Genomic DNA, 16,757 nt, shown 5'->3' on the forward strand with positions numbered 1-16,757 from the left:
TCTATAACCGTTCACTACATGCAATTTGAACCGTATGTTTTAAGAGCAGCACACGCCAGTAAGGACAATTTCATCTGAGTCAAAGTCGATTGGTCTACATTTGCAATTTTCAACCAAAGAATTATATCGTTTAAGATTAACGACGCATTTACTAGTTTGGAGCTAGAAACTTCAACACTTCCAGTGAAAAAATGTGAAGAGATGTAAAGAAATATGTAAGATGAGTCAATCTTAGTTGTATTTCGCTTCGACTGAAGCATAACATACTACCGCACACTGAAAGATCGCGGAAGAACTTAACCCGGGCGGGGTTTGTGACTCCCCGTCCGTGGATAAGATTGAGAAACGTACACAAGACAGAAATCCTCTCCTAATCAAAAAGCGAAAAAGAAATTGAAAGAGAAAAAAAATCAAACGCCCAATAGGATAAAAGAAATACCGAAAAGCACCCTAGACCTTATCACCAAATCGACTAAACTCAATCCATAACAACTTCCTATTCCGATAACATCGACCGACCAATCCCTGTAATAACATCGATAACATTGAAAATCAGTATCGATATATATATATCTTAGACATTTAACACCAGTTCACAGAGGGCTTACAATGATTTACCAACACAAAGCTTCAACCATCACCCCCATCTCTATCCCAACTCCCATATTCAACTACCCTTGCTGAGGCGCCTCGAAAACCCACAAAACGTTCATCGTCCCTGATCTTGGCTACGTTTCCGGAGTCATCTTCTGGTCTCTTCTGGTCCTTACGGGTTGTTCACGGCAGCCTACATTGATCAATCCCGTCGTAGGAATCGCAAGCGTGGTTCTTTTGCTCTGCTGGCGAGCTGGAGCTTAAAGTTGCCAAGACGCAGATGCGTGATATGCTATCTTATATATCAAGTCCTGTCAGCCTGAGCCTACTCAGGATAGAGATGAGGAAGGATTACTTGTAATAGCGAGCTTAAACTACTCGTTACTCGTGGTGGTCCAAGATATATGTACTGTTGGAGGTGTCAGACTCTCTCAAGAGTTTATGAAATACCTTTTTCATCATTCTCCACCACCTTCACAAATTGATGGACTCGAGTTTGGTGAATTGAGACCGGAGGATATGGGCCGTGTTATAGCTACATCTTCGATTAGGCGTCACAAAGATACTTTATTATTGCTGAAGAATGCTGCATTATTTAAGGTCACTGGAGATATGAGAATTCCTATTGCCTGGGCATTTATTGGTTTCGACGGGTCACTAGCCACCTGGTGGGTTGAGAGAGAGTGGAGGGCGAGAGGATGCGGAACGGCCGTTGCGAGAAAGGTTATACAGCATTGGAGAAACGGAAGCAAGAAAGGAAATTTGGCTCTCTTGGGGCATGCGGATGTGTGGTTGTGGACAATTGGACCAGTAGAAGAGGTATGGTAGGACTTGGCGGGGTAGAGGGTTGGATTGTCAGATGGCTCTATGTTGACCTAAATAGGCTTGGGAAATAAGTAGCGAATTGGGGGGGGGGGCGACGAAGGTGTATAGAGGTACGGTTTGACCGGGGTGTTCAGATGTAGGTCTCAAACAGTTGAAGGGGAAGGATTCGAATTATAGAGAGCGATTGTGAGCTTGCGGTCATGTACTGAGCCGGCTTATCATGGGTAATTGAATTTCAACAAGGTCTTTGGTTATTTCGAATCGGGTGCGGTCATGAGATTACAGTCGGGGAATTCCGAGTGGGTTATTATCTAAGTGAATGTTATGGATGATGTGTGCCTAAATCAAGGTCAGTTTAACAAAAGCGGGCACAAAAAGTTAGTAAACTAATTTTGTAAACAGAAATTCGAAGTGTGCTGGAAGATCAGTTGTCCGACAAGGTATTGGGGCTGTTCGAAGTATGTAGGTAAGGATTGAAATGACCGAGATGAACTATCCGTGGAACTCGATGTTTAGGATGAGTAGGAAAAAAGGAAAAACACGCATAAGGAAACAGCAAGTAAAACGAGAAATTAAATGAGCGCGGGCAATCAAATTTCGCTGGAAGTCTACAATTCAAAGGAAACAAAGCACAAATATATATCCCAACAAAGGGGAGGTCTGTAACAGTTGCAAAACCTGATCATACTACTCAAGCAAAATCACACCACTCCATGATGAGGGTGAGATGGTGTGGACTCTCTCGAAGGTTGTGTGATCGTCTCAAGACATATAAGTTGCGTAATGGCATTCTAGCACATGCACACCCTCCTCAAATGTGTACTTTAGCTACTGGAGCTTGAGTTCGTGGAGACATCCCCTTTAGCGAGTTGCCGTTACAGGCAGTTTCAAAGGTATAATTTGCCAAGTTTATTATTAACTAGCATTGGCACCTAAGGTCTTGAACACATTAAAGCTCCCGTAACTGAAAGTTATTTAAGACCCAAATGCGAGTCCAAGTAAATACAAACCGGGCACGGTCCTTTCTTTATGAAGCCTGCTGCTGATAGATTTCGGTCAAAACTCCGATTGAGGACATCTCGGAGGCTTTCCTATGATTGTCAATGGCTGCAGCAGCGTCATGAGCAACAGTTTGGCAAGATGGCTTGCTGGGCATGGGGTTCACAACTTCAAAGATGAAGGACAGAGAGCAACATGCCGCGGTGAGAAATACGGACGGGGCCGTATGGATGGCTGGAATTTGGCTGATTAACTGACGATCGCGACATCATCATCCACAGATAGAGCTGCTGCTGCAGCAGTCAAGGAATTCAGCCTTACCTAAGTAAAGTACTAGCTCACGAGGGCACCATTATTTTGATTTTGGCTCTACGAATCTCACCCATAAAGTGCACACACTAACTACTCTTAGGAGTAGAATTCCTTTGTAATCGTAGAGTAGTTATGACCTTCTAACAGAGCTGTTAAGAGAACTGTTCTCTTTGAAACTTAACAGCCTGAGTTGGGGGTGGTGGTCGTAGGTGGTGTGGTTACGACAACACGCGTTCCTGGGGTGAGCTCCCTCAAGGTGATGATGGAGGTGGTGGGTGGTAGTCGCTTTCAATTGCCGCTAAATTTACCAATTCCGGTCCCATGACGTTACACAGATGGCTCCTCCTCTGTCTTCTTCTTCCCCACACAAACCGTTTCTTTTCCCAGTCTGTACTCAGCGGCTCCAGGTTTCACTTACTAGCGATCGATAGACTTTGTGGGTGCTCAAAGTTGTCTAGGCAGTCAGTTCGCCCCAGTGCAGCAGTGCTCTACTGTACACAGGCTAGCGTACCGGTCACTCATGACATTCCGTTCCAGAAAGGCGGGTTGCGGCGCCCAGAGTCGAGCTTGGGGGTTTTAGCGCCTTTTACCCCGCATTTTGTCACACGACCAGGGTTGTGAAGGTGGTGTGCTCTCTGGGCGGTGGTGTCACTGGTGTGTGGGTGCCACTGGGTGGTGTGTGGAAACTGGATGTGGAGCGATGCCCCGCGCTAGGCCGGATGCGGTATATTATCATAATTATCATAACATGTTATTCACTGCAGATGTACAATAGTAGCAGCTTCATCATGAATGGCGTGGGAGAGAGAGTGGGCAGACCTCCATCCTCTCGGAAGACGGGTATCAATCGCGACCTCTATTTACTTACTTACCCCCTTCTCCTCCCACCCTTTTTTTCTAATTCCTCATTCTCTTTCACATCCATCCATTTCATTGCATTCCAACATCTACATCTCGTAGCAACATTTTTTTTGATCAAAGAAATAGTTATGGCCTCCACCGAATCAGCTATCCCGCCAGCTCAAACCGAGGCCGAAATGCCCACTTCGCCAAAAGCAAAGGGTCATCGTCGAGGCAGTTCATCTGTAACGGATGTATATAAGCCTGCTGATTTGAGTATGTCTACTTCCAAACACCTTATTGTATGAGTAGTTTGCCACGAGACTAATACAGCCAACCAATCTACAGAGGAACTTATCGGTGCAGAAGGAGAATTGAAACTAGCAAAAGAAATCTCTAAACTAAACTGGTATTTTTCCCTTCATCCAATATTCTACCCATGAATGTCAGACTAATAAAATACAAAGGAAAATAAATACCCACCCCTCTCACCTAGACGACTGGAAACAACTCAAGCAAATTCCTATTTCTAGCCCCAAAGTCAAGCTATTAGATGTCTACTTCCCCATGGGCTTGCACGTAACTGCCCGTGCGAGTGCCGCCTCCGCCCTTGGCGTTAGTGTTTATGATGTGCTGGCCGCAATCCATAAGCAGTTCAAGAAGAAGGTACACTATCCCCCCCACTTCCCCACTTTCTCCTTACTATTGAGTCCTATATTAACGTAGTGTGAATAGGCGGATGACGAGCTAGAAATGCCAGTTCTTGGCAACCTCGAATGGGGCCGATCGGAAGATTTGACATCGAAGGAGCATTGGCCCGCTGTCGTACTGGTTGCGCAGAAGAAGGAGGCACCGGCATCTTCAGGAAAGAAGAAGAACAACTAAACTAAACACTAATGGCATGGATGAGCTAGTGGATTTTGATTGCTCTTGTTTAGACTAAAGCTTTCTTATCTCTCTCCATTGTTTACTAGTTGGGGTATTTTTTTGGATATCGGATATGAAGGCGCTCTGTTGTGATATTATATTTAGTTTTGGGAGTTGATTTTGTCACCAAGAAAATCCCGAACACATTCATTGAGGAAAATGTTTTGTCTGTGTATAGTGCCTCCATGTGAGTGTGAAACAGATAGGGGAATCGCCACATCAGAATAACAACCTCTCTACCAGATGAATAACTCACTACCAGATGAATAACAACTAATGTTCACTATGATAATCGATGCCTGGTGCTGGAATGTTAAGGGATTAATTTTGTGGGCGAAAACGGTGGTAAGAGCAGTAAATAGCTTAAACTCGCTACATACCCATTTACGAAAAGAATGACTATGGTGGATCCTATGTATGATTTCTTCCAGCGACTCCCCCAACCAACCTCGAATTAGATCCAAGTCTTTCCCTAAAACAGCTAGGCTCTCTATCCTTGTTTCAATCCCGGTAAAGCTTGATACACTTCATTTTGAGAGACCTCCCAATAGCCAGGGGAAATTCACTTTTGTATGGACACTAATTACCGAAGCCTGGTTGGTCGAGTGATATTACATGATTCAATCTTGCAACAGCGCCCTCGTAAAGTGAGACAATAGAAATCCAATCACACCGTTAGTCTGTTCTCAGCAATTTTAGCGAGGCTCCTATCCGAGAATACCTGCTCGAGCTCGTTGACTAGTATGGTTTCCACAACATCCTTCAGATTGATTGTAAGATGGGGACGGCTTGGCACCGTGACTACTGGTTCGTGGCTAAGGCCACACATCCTTAATCTCCTAATCCTGTGCCAAGCCGTCTCCAATCCTCCCCTCCATGGTCAGCTAGCACTACCAGGACCAGCTCTTCTCAGGATTTAGGTACTTGTACTACCAGTATTATAGCTACCCTTTCTCTCCCGTACTTAAGTCATGCGTTCTCTATTTTATTTTTTTCTAGCTCTGCTTCACACCACGTGTATATTGGATGCAGTGCACCGCTTCATTAAACCGAGTGATCTTACATGATTACCGACCACTCAAAATGGCGGCGTTCCATCTACCACTGTACAGGATTAATTAAATAAACGACTCCAATGACCACCAAAACAAAACAAAAAATGACTCCATCACGCCATGCAAAACAACATAACCAGAAAGAAACCAGGTCACGGTGGAGTACACTACGAGCCGTTTCCTAAACTCCTGACATTACTCGCCGCTTTTTTCTTCAATTCATCAACTTCCATCCTTTCTTTCCGCCTTATCTGCAACTCTCTCTTAAAATTATCCGTAAACACCTTCATTCCTACCCGCTGTTAGAACTATTCATCATAGGAGATCGTGGCGTATTAAATACCAGTGGATGATTCGAACTCAATTTCAAGCCACTTCAAATCATCAAATTCGTCTTCGTCCTCAATCAACATCCCCCATCTATCAAGTCTGATACCACCGGGAAGATCTCGGTTACCAGCTATGCGTGCCTTAACGTATTTTCGCCCTCCAAATGTTCCATATGATATTGGTTTTATCTTTACCGTAAGACTGTTGGCACTACTCTCATCAATCGTTATATCATCCGTTACTAGCCTCTGTTAGTCAATACTCATATATCCGTATATGATAAGGTACGCACTAAAAACACTCAGTAGCTCACGGCCCAAAAATACCACGATCCTTGACGACTTTGGTCTCAACATCCATCCTTTCAACCTTCCTTTGTAATTTGCCATTGAGGATCCATCAGGCGATGAAGTACTGGAACGCATCAGGTTGCTGCATTCTACTTCTCTCCAGATTTGCACGCGACAAAAGTTTGTGCTTGTCGTACCCTCAAAAATACCATATTTGTTGTAGCGGACAGCACTAACGGTTCGAATATCAGCGAGAACGGTCTCGCCAAGGAAGGCACACTGGAAATAGAACATATCTGGAGAGGTTAGCATGTCATGCAGCGGTCCTTCTTGGGTGCAGAAATCTGGACCGCTAGACATCTTACGCACCTTCGATGTTCGTAAATTTAAAATACGTATTCTCTCTGTTCGGCGTCGCCCTGTTTCTTATAGATTTTGTCTGTTTTCCCAGCTGGAGGGAGGACCCCCATTCCGTCGTCTTTCGCATAAAAATTACCGGAATATTTGTCTGCATATGATAGCCGTATTCTGGCACTAATTCAGCCTCTTCTGGATTAACTGTTCGCGCAACAATAGTCAAAATTTCGCTCTCAACACATGTATAAAGGTATACATACTAAATAGAGTCCCCGCCTGCTTGTCGTCCCACAGGGTCAATACCCTCAACTCTCCAGTACCTCTCGCCCTAAAGACTCTCACCACACATTCGTCCCACCTTGCGTCTTGCAATGTGTAAGATTTTGATGCCAACAAACGCCTGTTCATGATCTCTTCCTCTTCCGTCCTCGCCCCATAATGTGGTATTGCTGCCATCACTGCTTCTGGAAGAAATTCCGAGTTTGAAGCAGATCTTTCGTTGGGCTTCTGGTAGTTAACCTGTTTACGAAGAACAGGTGTATTGCCTCGCCTTTGATCAGGCAAAAGTGGTTTAGTTTCCCGTACATGTTCCGACGCTATGGAATGCCTATTGAACCCATGAAGCGAGGGTGAAGAGTTTCCATTCAAAGTCCCGGGTCGACTATGGCTTTGACTGCGTCGCAAGCTTGATATTGACTCCGGTGATTTAGGTGATGCCTCTTGTCTCCACTGCCCGGGTGCATTGTTGTTATTATCTCTGCAGTCGATACCAGACTCGGCATAATTGTGGCTACTTCCACTTGACTGAGACAAGTCATCATGCGCTTCATAGGTATTATATGTATTTGGATGCGCTACGGTATCACTCATCGATACCCCATTCTCAAAAGAGGGTGATGATTCTTGAACAGGCGTTTCTGGTGGTTGAGGATGGCTGACCATCTCGGCCTCGGCGTCAACTATATATTCTTCTTCGCTCAGCCATATTTGAAAGTCGCCAGTTTCGGGGAGTAACTCGAAAGGTGGGAAGCCAATTTCTGACTCAAGAAGTGCCTTCGCGGCAAATGCAAGCTCCTATAATCCAGGCCGGCGAGAATCAGAACAAAATGTTTAAAGGAGTCAAAGGATGTGTTTTCATCATACATACATTCGCAATAATTGCCATAACCGCCTCAAATTCTTTAATATCCGCGCCTACATAGTCTCTACACATTTCAAAAACCCAAAACGCCTTGGAAAGGGCAATAGCATCTTCACCCGAGAGAGTTTTCGAGCTGCGTGTGTGGTCTCTTATGCTCGATGCAGCCTTAAATGTCCAATACATCGAGATCTTAAGTACCTTTTCTATAGATACCTCCGTTGGGAAGACTTGGCCAGAGAGGGAGGCCGACGCACTCGTCATGAATTTGGCGATTAATTTGTAGGGGAATCTGTTGGCACCTGTGGATGAGAGAAGCTCGGTGAAGAGCTTGTAGAGATATTCTCGGGTTAGAGGGGCGGTCTCATGGAGTGCCTCTATTTCGTTTCTATATATCTGTCTCATTAACACTTGAGTGCTCCTACCGGCATCTACCACTACAAGTACTAGTTGTTCACAGACAGAGAGAAAACTAACCTTTTAAGAGCTCTCTTAATCACTACTGAAATTACCCAATTATGATATTTCACCGCCTTCAGCGCCCTTAGCAAACCTGCCTCCCCCCCATTATCCCTCACCTCCTTACCCCATAACCTCCATGCCTCTTCAGATGCGCATCTGTCCGCCTTTAATCCTCGTAAGGTTCCTTCAAGTCCCTCTAGGCTATAATCCATCCCGTTGAATACCAGCTGAACAGCCCTCTGTGCAGCACGCTTGTTGTCATCGCGGAAGATGGTGGACATAGAAAATCGCCCTTCAAGAGATTCGGCAACGACATCCTGGATTAAGTTGCTAAGAGAAGAAAGCTCATTACCGAGTATGAGATATAATGTTGGGGCATATATTACGGAATAGAAGTAGGTTTTTTGGATTTTGGTAAGAAGAGTCAGGGCAGGAAGGTGCTCAGTGAGGCCTAGGCCAAGATCTTCATGAAAGCTAGAGGACATAGGAGCGCAGAAGGAACAACTTCGGTAAGAAATCTTAGGTATCGATTCAGATGGTATGTATGTATATACAAGTTACGCCTGGCCGAAGCTAGCAGTGTTAATGAAGCCTGGCGACGTGTGGGTGATCAGACAGTCTTGATTGATCACCTTCAAACGAACCAATAGCAGACGTACAAACTAACATTACATTTACCTTGATTATTTCACTATGTGAGATGGACGTCCGACGTTGGGGTTAAGGGCTAGAGGTACAGGGTAATTAAATTTATAAATGTGTGTTTGTGATCTTCTAGGTCTTTAGCCTTGCAATGCCACGCATATGCTGGTACTCTACTCTATCTATCGGACAAAAAGTCATATCGCACATATGGTCTACTTACGTCTTAGGCTCCTTATCATCCACTACTACCTTTAGTCGCTTCGCACCGAACCGCGGGGACTGAGAATGAGCCTTCTAAGTGGCTACTCAAATAACTCCTTCAGGCTCACATATTACGTATGTGCCTAGGTCAGTTTCTGTCCCGATCCTATAGCTTGGGTTTGCCTTCGAATAAACACTGATAATGTACGTATATGTACCTACGTACTACATTTAGTACACGGAAAGGCTCAGCCACAACAAACCTGGCTCTCTATGATATCACATACATGATCAGTATGGTCCCAACGATGCCGGACCCCAATCTACTGGAGAAATTGCTATCCAGGATCGATTTCAAAGTACTTACATAACTTTGCCATGCTAGATTTTGGCCTGTGGGAAACTGATCCATGCCCCCAATATATACCTACAGCTTGCGAACAGATTTTCCAGATGGTTGGCTCCTGCCATCTTTCCACGTGCACGTCTCTCTCGGATATATACAGTGCTACCTGCTCATACTGCAGGACTCTCTATTGGATCGATTACACTCGATGAGATCACGATAACAGTTCTTTACGGAAATTAACTTATGGAGGGGTGTCGACAAAAACCGTCAGAATGCATTACGTTCGCCGATTAGGATGTGGCTGTCTGTGGGCGTCTTTTCCCAGTCCTAATAGGTACTTGAATAAGGACTCGGTGTAGGCCTATACACCATATTTGCGTGCTGCAGAATTATCGAATCAAATAATTCTAAATATTCATCAGTTACCCGGGAATTCAACTGCTTCAACCTAGGCCTATCAGGAGAAAAAAAGTAAATACCTATATCAATAGATCAGAATTCGTCGTATGATCAAACAAGGCTACAGCTTTATCACATATGTACTAAATCAGCATCAACAAGGCAGCAGTGGCTCTACATTGAGGTCTAGCTAGAGTTTGAGGTTGATATTAACTTTATATATTTTATTTAATAGACTATACTAAGAGGCGGTGATAGTTAATCGTTATTCGTGGCAGATGAGAATTGTACCCTACATATAGAGGTGTACATACGTACATGTAGGTACATACTCAAGGCTTGGGAAGTTCCGATATTCAGAGAAGGTTCGTGAAACCCCACGTTGTACACAGATAAGTTCGTGTTACACAGCCTCGCTAAGAAGCTAATTAGGTCTCATTCAATTGGAATACGAACGTTTCTTGGCTGCATGACGGGTTTTTCCTAAGACGATGTGTAGGAAGCTCGATGGAAACAGGCCTCAAAAATTCTTATGCTAGCTAGGTATGAGCAACGCCGCCAATCGTCTAGTTTGACTGTAGTCAATTGTGGTCGACTATGCCAAGCCAGGACGGTGGACGGTCAGGACGGACTGCATGGACTGTAGTGGACTGCGGTTTTCCAGCCAAGCCAGTCCGTCCAAAGGGAGGACGGATTGCAAGGACTATGGACTGCATATCGCCTAAAAGAGTTTAGTGGTATTGTTTATTATGATGTTTATGGTAATTAAATAGATTTCCATCCTCATGAAGGTGAAAGAATATAATATAGAACTATTCTGGTATTAATTTAGTTCTCTTTGACTGTGATGATACATATTGTCTATGAGCTCCAGGTTGAGGCCGCCTCAACCTAGCAAGAACGCGACTTAGGTAACGCCCCAATCCAGCCCCGAGGGTCAATCATGCAATCCATAGTCAGACTGCAGGCAGACTGTGGACTAGTGCAAGGTAAGTAGACTGCACGATTCAGTCCCGTCTAGCCCGAGACTGGACAGTTGAGCGTAGTGGGTATGAGGTTATGTGTACCGGACATGGATAAGAATCACTCATTCAAAATATTCACGAAGCCTTAATCTAGTGCGAATCGACCACACAGAGAAATCTGGTTGGATGTCGTTGAAGGAAATACTGGCGGGGTTGGGGCGCTTTGATCATCGAGGCTTCGTACGAACTCAGCTTGGCCTATACATAGACAATTATTTTACTTTATCTAAGGCTGTAAATAGGGCGCGCGGTACGTACTTTAAATCATACCAATCTAATGAGCTGTGCTGATATATGCATGGCTAATATGAGTCTCTGCTCCGAATTTTCTTGTATGTGTATCAAGGCTTAATTTCTTACAAAAACCCCAATGCCACACTGCTGACCTGCAATAAACGAAGCCCATCAAACATCATCATCCTAAGTGACAGTAGCTAGCTTATTGATACCTTCTGAGGATGTCGTTTGCCGTCCCACCTCCATCTCAACATGATAGAGATTTCCCCTCTGTCTACGAACAGAGAACACCACCACCACCAACACCAGTAGGTCGGGTTGAACTGGGCGATAATCTTGTGGATTCAGTCATCACACCAATCAGGTCACACGCTCCTCCGCGGGTTGGGAGCAGTGTCGATGAGAATGCACCCAATACCGATATACTAAGACCAAGGCCTGAAAAGCGGATGCTGGGTTACATATCCACGTCGTCTCTAATCATTAATAGAATGATAGGGACAGGCATATTTTCAAAGCCGTCGGATATATTGAAGAAGACGAACTCAAAGGGTGGAGCGCTGTTCCTTTGGGTTGCCGGAGGAATGATGACGCTTAGTGGGTTAGTTTTACACTGAGATACTAAGTCTCTAAGGCCTCTTTCTTTGATTTATAATACTAATGGCTTTTATTCAAATATATTAGTCTTCTACTGTACCTCGAGTTAGGTATCAGATACCCCGAAAACGGCGGCGAATTAGTTTACGTATAAAACACCACCGTTATTGGGGCAATCAATTTCAAAGCTAATAGCTCCTCGATAGCTCGAACGATGCTACCCCAACATTCGTTATTTTTTCAGCGTCGTATTTTCCATCTTTTTTGTTCTCCTCTGTAATAACGCCGCCAACACAATTGCATTTGCAAAAGGTATGCTTATAGCATTCAATGGAGATCATGATACAAACCCCGATTTCCGCCTGCAACAATTCATAGCCCTTGTCTGCATCACCTTCGTTTGCCTGTTGCATTTATTTTCCCGCGAGATGGGAATCTTCGTGAGCAACGCCTTGGCCGCCTATAAAATTACGCTGCTGCTCTTTGTTGTAGTTACTGGTTTCGTGTGTCTAGCAGGAGGAGGACGAGATAATTCGGAAGATGGAACACCTTATGGTCACGAAAACCTTGTGGACGCGTTCAAGGACCCGAGCCGGAACCCTTATTCTTATGCGAGTGCGATGTTGAGCGTGCTATTTGCTTACGAAGGCTGGGAAAATGCGAATTACGTCCTAGCGGAAGTGAAGCGACCTGGGGGGAATGTGGCTAAGACATTCAAAAGGGCGGCGCTGTTTTCTTTCACCTTGGTCACTGTGCTTTACGTGCTGGCAAATGTTGCTTATGTATGAGCCCAATTCATTGAGGGTTGAAGATCAGTCCCGAGTAATCACTAACGCCATTAAAAACTAGTTCTCAGCATTGGGCTCTGATGAGTTGGAAACAGTGGGGATCTCAGTTGCCGCAAAATTCTTCAAAAGGGTACGCGCCCGAGACCCTAACTATCTATATACCCGGCCCCCTCACTCATTAACAATATTTGATGCTAGGTTTTCGGGGATAGTTCATTCGTGACTCGGGGACTTCCGGTTCTTATAGCGTTCTCGGCTTTAGGAAACGTCGTTGCAAATACATATACCACTGCAAGAGTAAAACGGGAGATCGCAAAGCGGCGGATCCTCCCTTTCTCAAAGTATTGGGAAAGAGAGCATCCATATTACGGTACGCCTGTTGGTGCGCTGACTCTGCATTGGATCTTCAGCGTTCTCGTGATTATTGTTAGTGAGTTCTCGATATCCCGGCCTTGTTAGTCCCACATGTGTGTACATGGGAGCTAACCGCACTTCTAAAGCTCCCAACTATAGTGGCGACGATGAAGCATACAATCTCCTCAGTATCCTCTGGACTTATGCCCATACCTGGATTGGAATATTCGTCTCAATCGGTCTTGTAGTACTCGCTGTTGGCCAGCTCGAATGGAGTTTCATCATAGTAGGACGGAAAACACTCTACTCCCTCATTAGTTTCTATATTCTTCTTAATCTTTTCGTCATTATCTTAAGGTGGTGGCCGTCTACAGATCCGGTGCGTATCCCATCTACGACTGCTCCCGCAATTGGGACTGGTGTCCTTGGATTCGGGGTGCTGTACTGGATGGTGGTTTCGAAGGTGATGCCGACGATGGGACTGGCGCGACGGGAGATTCCAGTTGATGAAATAACACTGCGAGGAATGGCTATTTATAGCAGTGGCAGCAGTGTAGTCGCCTATGAGGTACGGTGGTTCTCGAGTTATATATATGTATTGGTTGCTTGTGTGCATATTGCTGACAGAATTGCTTAGTGGGCGAAGAGTGGAATAGCTGAGAGGCTGTCAAATTGGTGGACTCTGAAGTTGAAAAGAACCGCTAGTTGATCCGATCATAAGACATGTGTTTTTTATTTGTATTACCTGGCCGAGGGCCCGTGACTTGTTACATTAAAACTGTCACAGGAGTTTCATTTTCCTATATAATATATGTAATCAATCTAGATTCATGGATCAATGAATTAGAAATGTTTATTTTAGCATCAAGATTAAATTTCTATATTACAATCTAGACCTTTTGGAATGCACTCAGGGTGCCTGCGCCCGTTTTGAATTTAAATCATAAGTCATCACTCGTAGTCACGCGGATCGAGAAAATCCACTTTGTTGATCTTTGGCTTCTAGGAGTTGAGTCCTCTTATTTGGTCTACGCATTTTTCCCTTCAATTTATTAATTTTTTTTATAATAGCGATATAAAAATCTGGCTGCATTGGTGAGTTGGTAGTGCTAGGAAAGGGTCATATATAGGAGGTGACCTTTGAGTGAAATTAGCTCACAGAGTGAGGGTTCGACTCGCTATGGCTTAAAAGGCTTCTCAAATAGTAATATGTTGACAACTATACGTATGAATAAGTGGTGTCCTAAGGATCCGAATGGGTTTCATTGGTTGGGATTTTTCCCCGGGATTTGATACTAACTATGATCTTCGGGGGTTATTTGGCGGAAGGACGTAGTTATTGGTACGTAATTTTAGGTATATAGCTATAGGCTATAGTTTTATTATTAATTGGGATGTGTGGGGGGCCGGGGGGGCAGTCATGGTACCGGGGGTCGGGGGCGGACCTACGATTGTCTAGGCTGAAATGATGGGAATGCGAATGCTGGATTCGCAAGCTGTCTGCTGCTAAGATTAGAGCTCTTTGTCTGTGCCAGTTTCCACAGTCCATAATGACGTGCAAAAATCAATGTATGTAGCTGCAAAAATAAGTTAGTGATATTACCAAAAGGGGGTAAGAGAGTTCACAAACGCTGACTTGTGGGTGAAATAGTTTTTCGGAGTGCGAATTAGGTTCGCCGGGGGATAAAACGCTACTGGAAAACTAGTAGGCTCTGCTATTGTCGAACAATACATGCATCTAAGACGAATGAATTACAGTCGCAACTCAATATGCCGGATCTCAATACGCCGGATCTCTTGCTGTCCCGTAGGAAATCCTCTGGCGTTTTGGGTTTCTTACTGCAAAATCAATTTGCTATCCCGAAATCTTTTGCTATCCCGTACGAAATCCTTCAAATCTTGGCAATCCGGCATGTCGAGTTGCGACTGTAATAGCTAATTTCAACTCCATAATCTGTGTATACTAGGAAGAGGCCGAGCACGCGGGGTTCCCCCACAAAATAGGTTTTATAAATACCTATCAGCCGATCAGCCTAGTATATATATACAGTCGGTCGATGGTCGAGCACAATCGATCGAAGAGGGCCGTAATAGTTCGTCTCGAAAGGGGTACCTAGCGAGAGAAAGTCTGTCTATTTAATAACACCCGGGAACTCCCGGGAGGACAAATACCCTCCTTCGAATCTGTGTATTAAGCAGCTAACTACATGTAGTGCGTTTCTGGAAACATTTAATAGTCTGAGAGTACTTAGTAAGCCGGCCATTGCATGGAGTGATATCCTGTGATCTCTGTCTCAGCTGGGACAACGAGGCACTAGAGGATGGTGTTAGCGTTGATCATGACTGAAGTACAGCGCCCAGAAGTATCAAAGGTTGTTTTATCAACAGCAATGTTGTCACACGGGAATGTATGTAAGTAGTACTCTACTCTATACATATGCCCATTAAGCTGGCTGCGTACTTCCATGTATGTCAAGCTGGTCTTAACATACGGCAGATCAAGCTAGAGTAGATACATACCAGTATTCGCACCCATGTGTTCTAGAATTCTTCTACTCAGTACATCACCGCTTTGTCCTCATGTGTGATAACCATCAAATCACAACATCGTGCATGACCAGTCATTAGCTATTTGCTTGTACCGCTTGATATTAAGTGTCTTTCTTCTGTCTCAACGCTATGTTTTTTTTCTCTCTCCGGGATCTCTTGCATACATATGGAAAGTACTTACTCTATATCTAATTTCTGTGATTAACGTGGTCTCAGATTCTCGGGTGCAAAGTACATACATATACATCTAATAAGTATATAATTATAACCTGCATATGCAATGTACTTTATAGACTTCTGATTAGTTCATTGAGAGAGGTTTTGTTTCACTTGAAACATGTTGTGTTAGATATTAACATAGGGTATTAGTTGTACTGAGTGGTGTTAGATTGTTAACAGGTTTTCTATATACTGGTTCTGGGAGTCGATTAGTAGTTCGATTTTAGCGGCTTGGTGGCTATTAAAGGGATATACTTGCAGCTTGAACTGCAGAAATTGTCTAACCTATCCACTGATATATGGGGGATATCAGAAAAGGCAAATATCAACCAGAGCAGATCTAGATATAGTGATGGACTTTGCCTGCCAGGCAAATAGAGAAAATAAGCCGTAAAGCGGCTTGCCTGTATATTGGACTGATTGATACACATATAGTACCGGCCGAAGGCCGGAAACTACTTGTACCTACATATACATATGTAGTGGAGTACGACCGATCCGAGCACTCGGGCGACGACAGGATCCCAAATATGCAGGTTCTAATTACCGCCTCCCCAAAGTTCCGTAGCGCTTACATGTATGATGTAGTTGGTGCTCTCGGCATCCTACTACTGCTATAAAAGGTATCAAGAGGAGCAACTTGTTTATGTTGGAGCTTAGGTGCGTACATACAATACGTACTCGTTTACCACGAAAAGAACCAGAAAATGCAAGCGACGGAAACAGGGATAGTTTGTATGAGAGATCACTGCCACTCCATACAAATAATCCTTGCCCTGAGCAACTGCACTTTCTGGTTTTTTTCGTGGTAAACAAGTATTGGTTTCTCATGTTCGGCTCCTCGGATGTGTATCTAACCCTATTCAGACGGACAGACAGCTTGATGTTTATTTGGTGAGGTAAACTCCGAGTCTGTACAATCATAAGTAAATTTAAACCTGCTCTCAACCTCGTCCTTTGTTTTTGCCGGGCAAGGCTAATTGCAGTGAAATTTCATGATGTAACTAGTAGCCTACTCTATTCCTTCTGTGGAGGGTCGATAGAGGAAGTTCACACCACCGCTCAGCCTTTTGGAAGTCCCACGGGTCGCATGCCTAACACAGCCTGAGTTAGAGTGAAGGTATCTGAATAATAATGTGAAGTACGTACCCACGTGTACGTAGTACCTTTGTAGGTACATGTCATTACCCAATCTACATACCTACATATATCGGACGTTTGTCAGCAGAAGCAACCCCTGCAATTTGATCCCAGATGGAGTTCC

The 16,757-nt window shown here is 44.3% G+C and overlaps 4 protein-coding genes across 4 annotated transcripts; 2 read left to right on the forward strand and 2 right to left on the reverse strand.

Moving 5' to 3' along the window:
* Positions 1-410: 410 nt before the first annotated feature.
* Positions 411-1,329, reverse strand: LAJ45_10672 (uncharacterized protein; the record flags this gene model as incomplete). Its single annotated transcript, XM_046120189.1, has 7 exons — positions 411-525; positions 609-628; positions 676-728; positions 792-890; positions 950-968; positions 1,161-1,198; positions 1,260-1,329. 7 exons carry the CDS (start codon positions 1,327-1,329, stop codon positions 411-413), a joined length of 414 nt encoding a protein of 137 aa, XP_045966693.1.
* Positions 1,330-3,518: 2,189 nt separating this feature from the next.
* Positions 3,519-4,455, forward strand: LAJ45_10673 (uncharacterized protein; the record flags this gene model as incomplete). The annotated part of the gene is made up of 5 exons (XM_046120190.1): positions 3,519-3,570; positions 3,718-3,846; positions 3,919-3,979; positions 4,038-4,236; positions 4,306-4,455. 5 exons carry the CDS (start codon positions 3,519-3,521, stop codon positions 4,453-4,455), a joined length of 591 nt encoding a protein of 196 aa, XP_045966694.1.
* A 1,264-nt stretch (positions 4,456-5,719) lies between these two features.
* Positions 5,720-8,614, reverse strand: LAJ45_10674 (uncharacterized protein; the record flags this gene model as incomplete). The annotated part of the gene is made up of 7 exons (XM_046120191.1): positions 5,720-5,844; positions 5,896-6,123; positions 6,175-6,468; positions 6,542-6,730; positions 6,790-7,603; positions 7,677-8,055; positions 8,145-8,614. The coding sequence occupies 7 exons, from the start codon at positions 8,612-8,614 to the stop codon at positions 5,720-5,722; spliced, it is 2,499 nt and encodes an 832-aa protein (XP_045966695.1).
* Positions 8,615-11,206: 2,592 nt separating this feature from the next.
* LAJ45_10675 (uncharacterized protein) lies at positions 11,207-13,433 on the forward strand (the record flags this gene model as incomplete). The annotated part of the gene is made up of 7 exons (XM_046120192.1): positions 11,207-11,586; positions 11,670-11,730; positions 11,789-12,364; positions 12,432-12,500; positions 12,569-12,800; positions 12,871-13,292; positions 13,362-13,433. 7 exons carry the CDS (start codon positions 11,207-11,209, stop codon positions 13,431-13,433), a joined length of 1,812 nt encoding a protein of 603 aa, XP_045966696.1.
* Between the last annotated feature and the right edge of the window lie 3,324 nt (positions 13,434-16,757).

Source organism: Morchella importuna (genome assembly GCF_003444635.1).
Source record: "Morchella importuna strain M04M26 chromosome Unknown Morimp01GS048, whole genome shotgun sequence".
Classification (NCBI taxonomy): Eukaryota; Fungi; Ascomycota; class Pezizomycetes; order Pezizales; family Morchellaceae; genus Morchella; species Morchella importuna.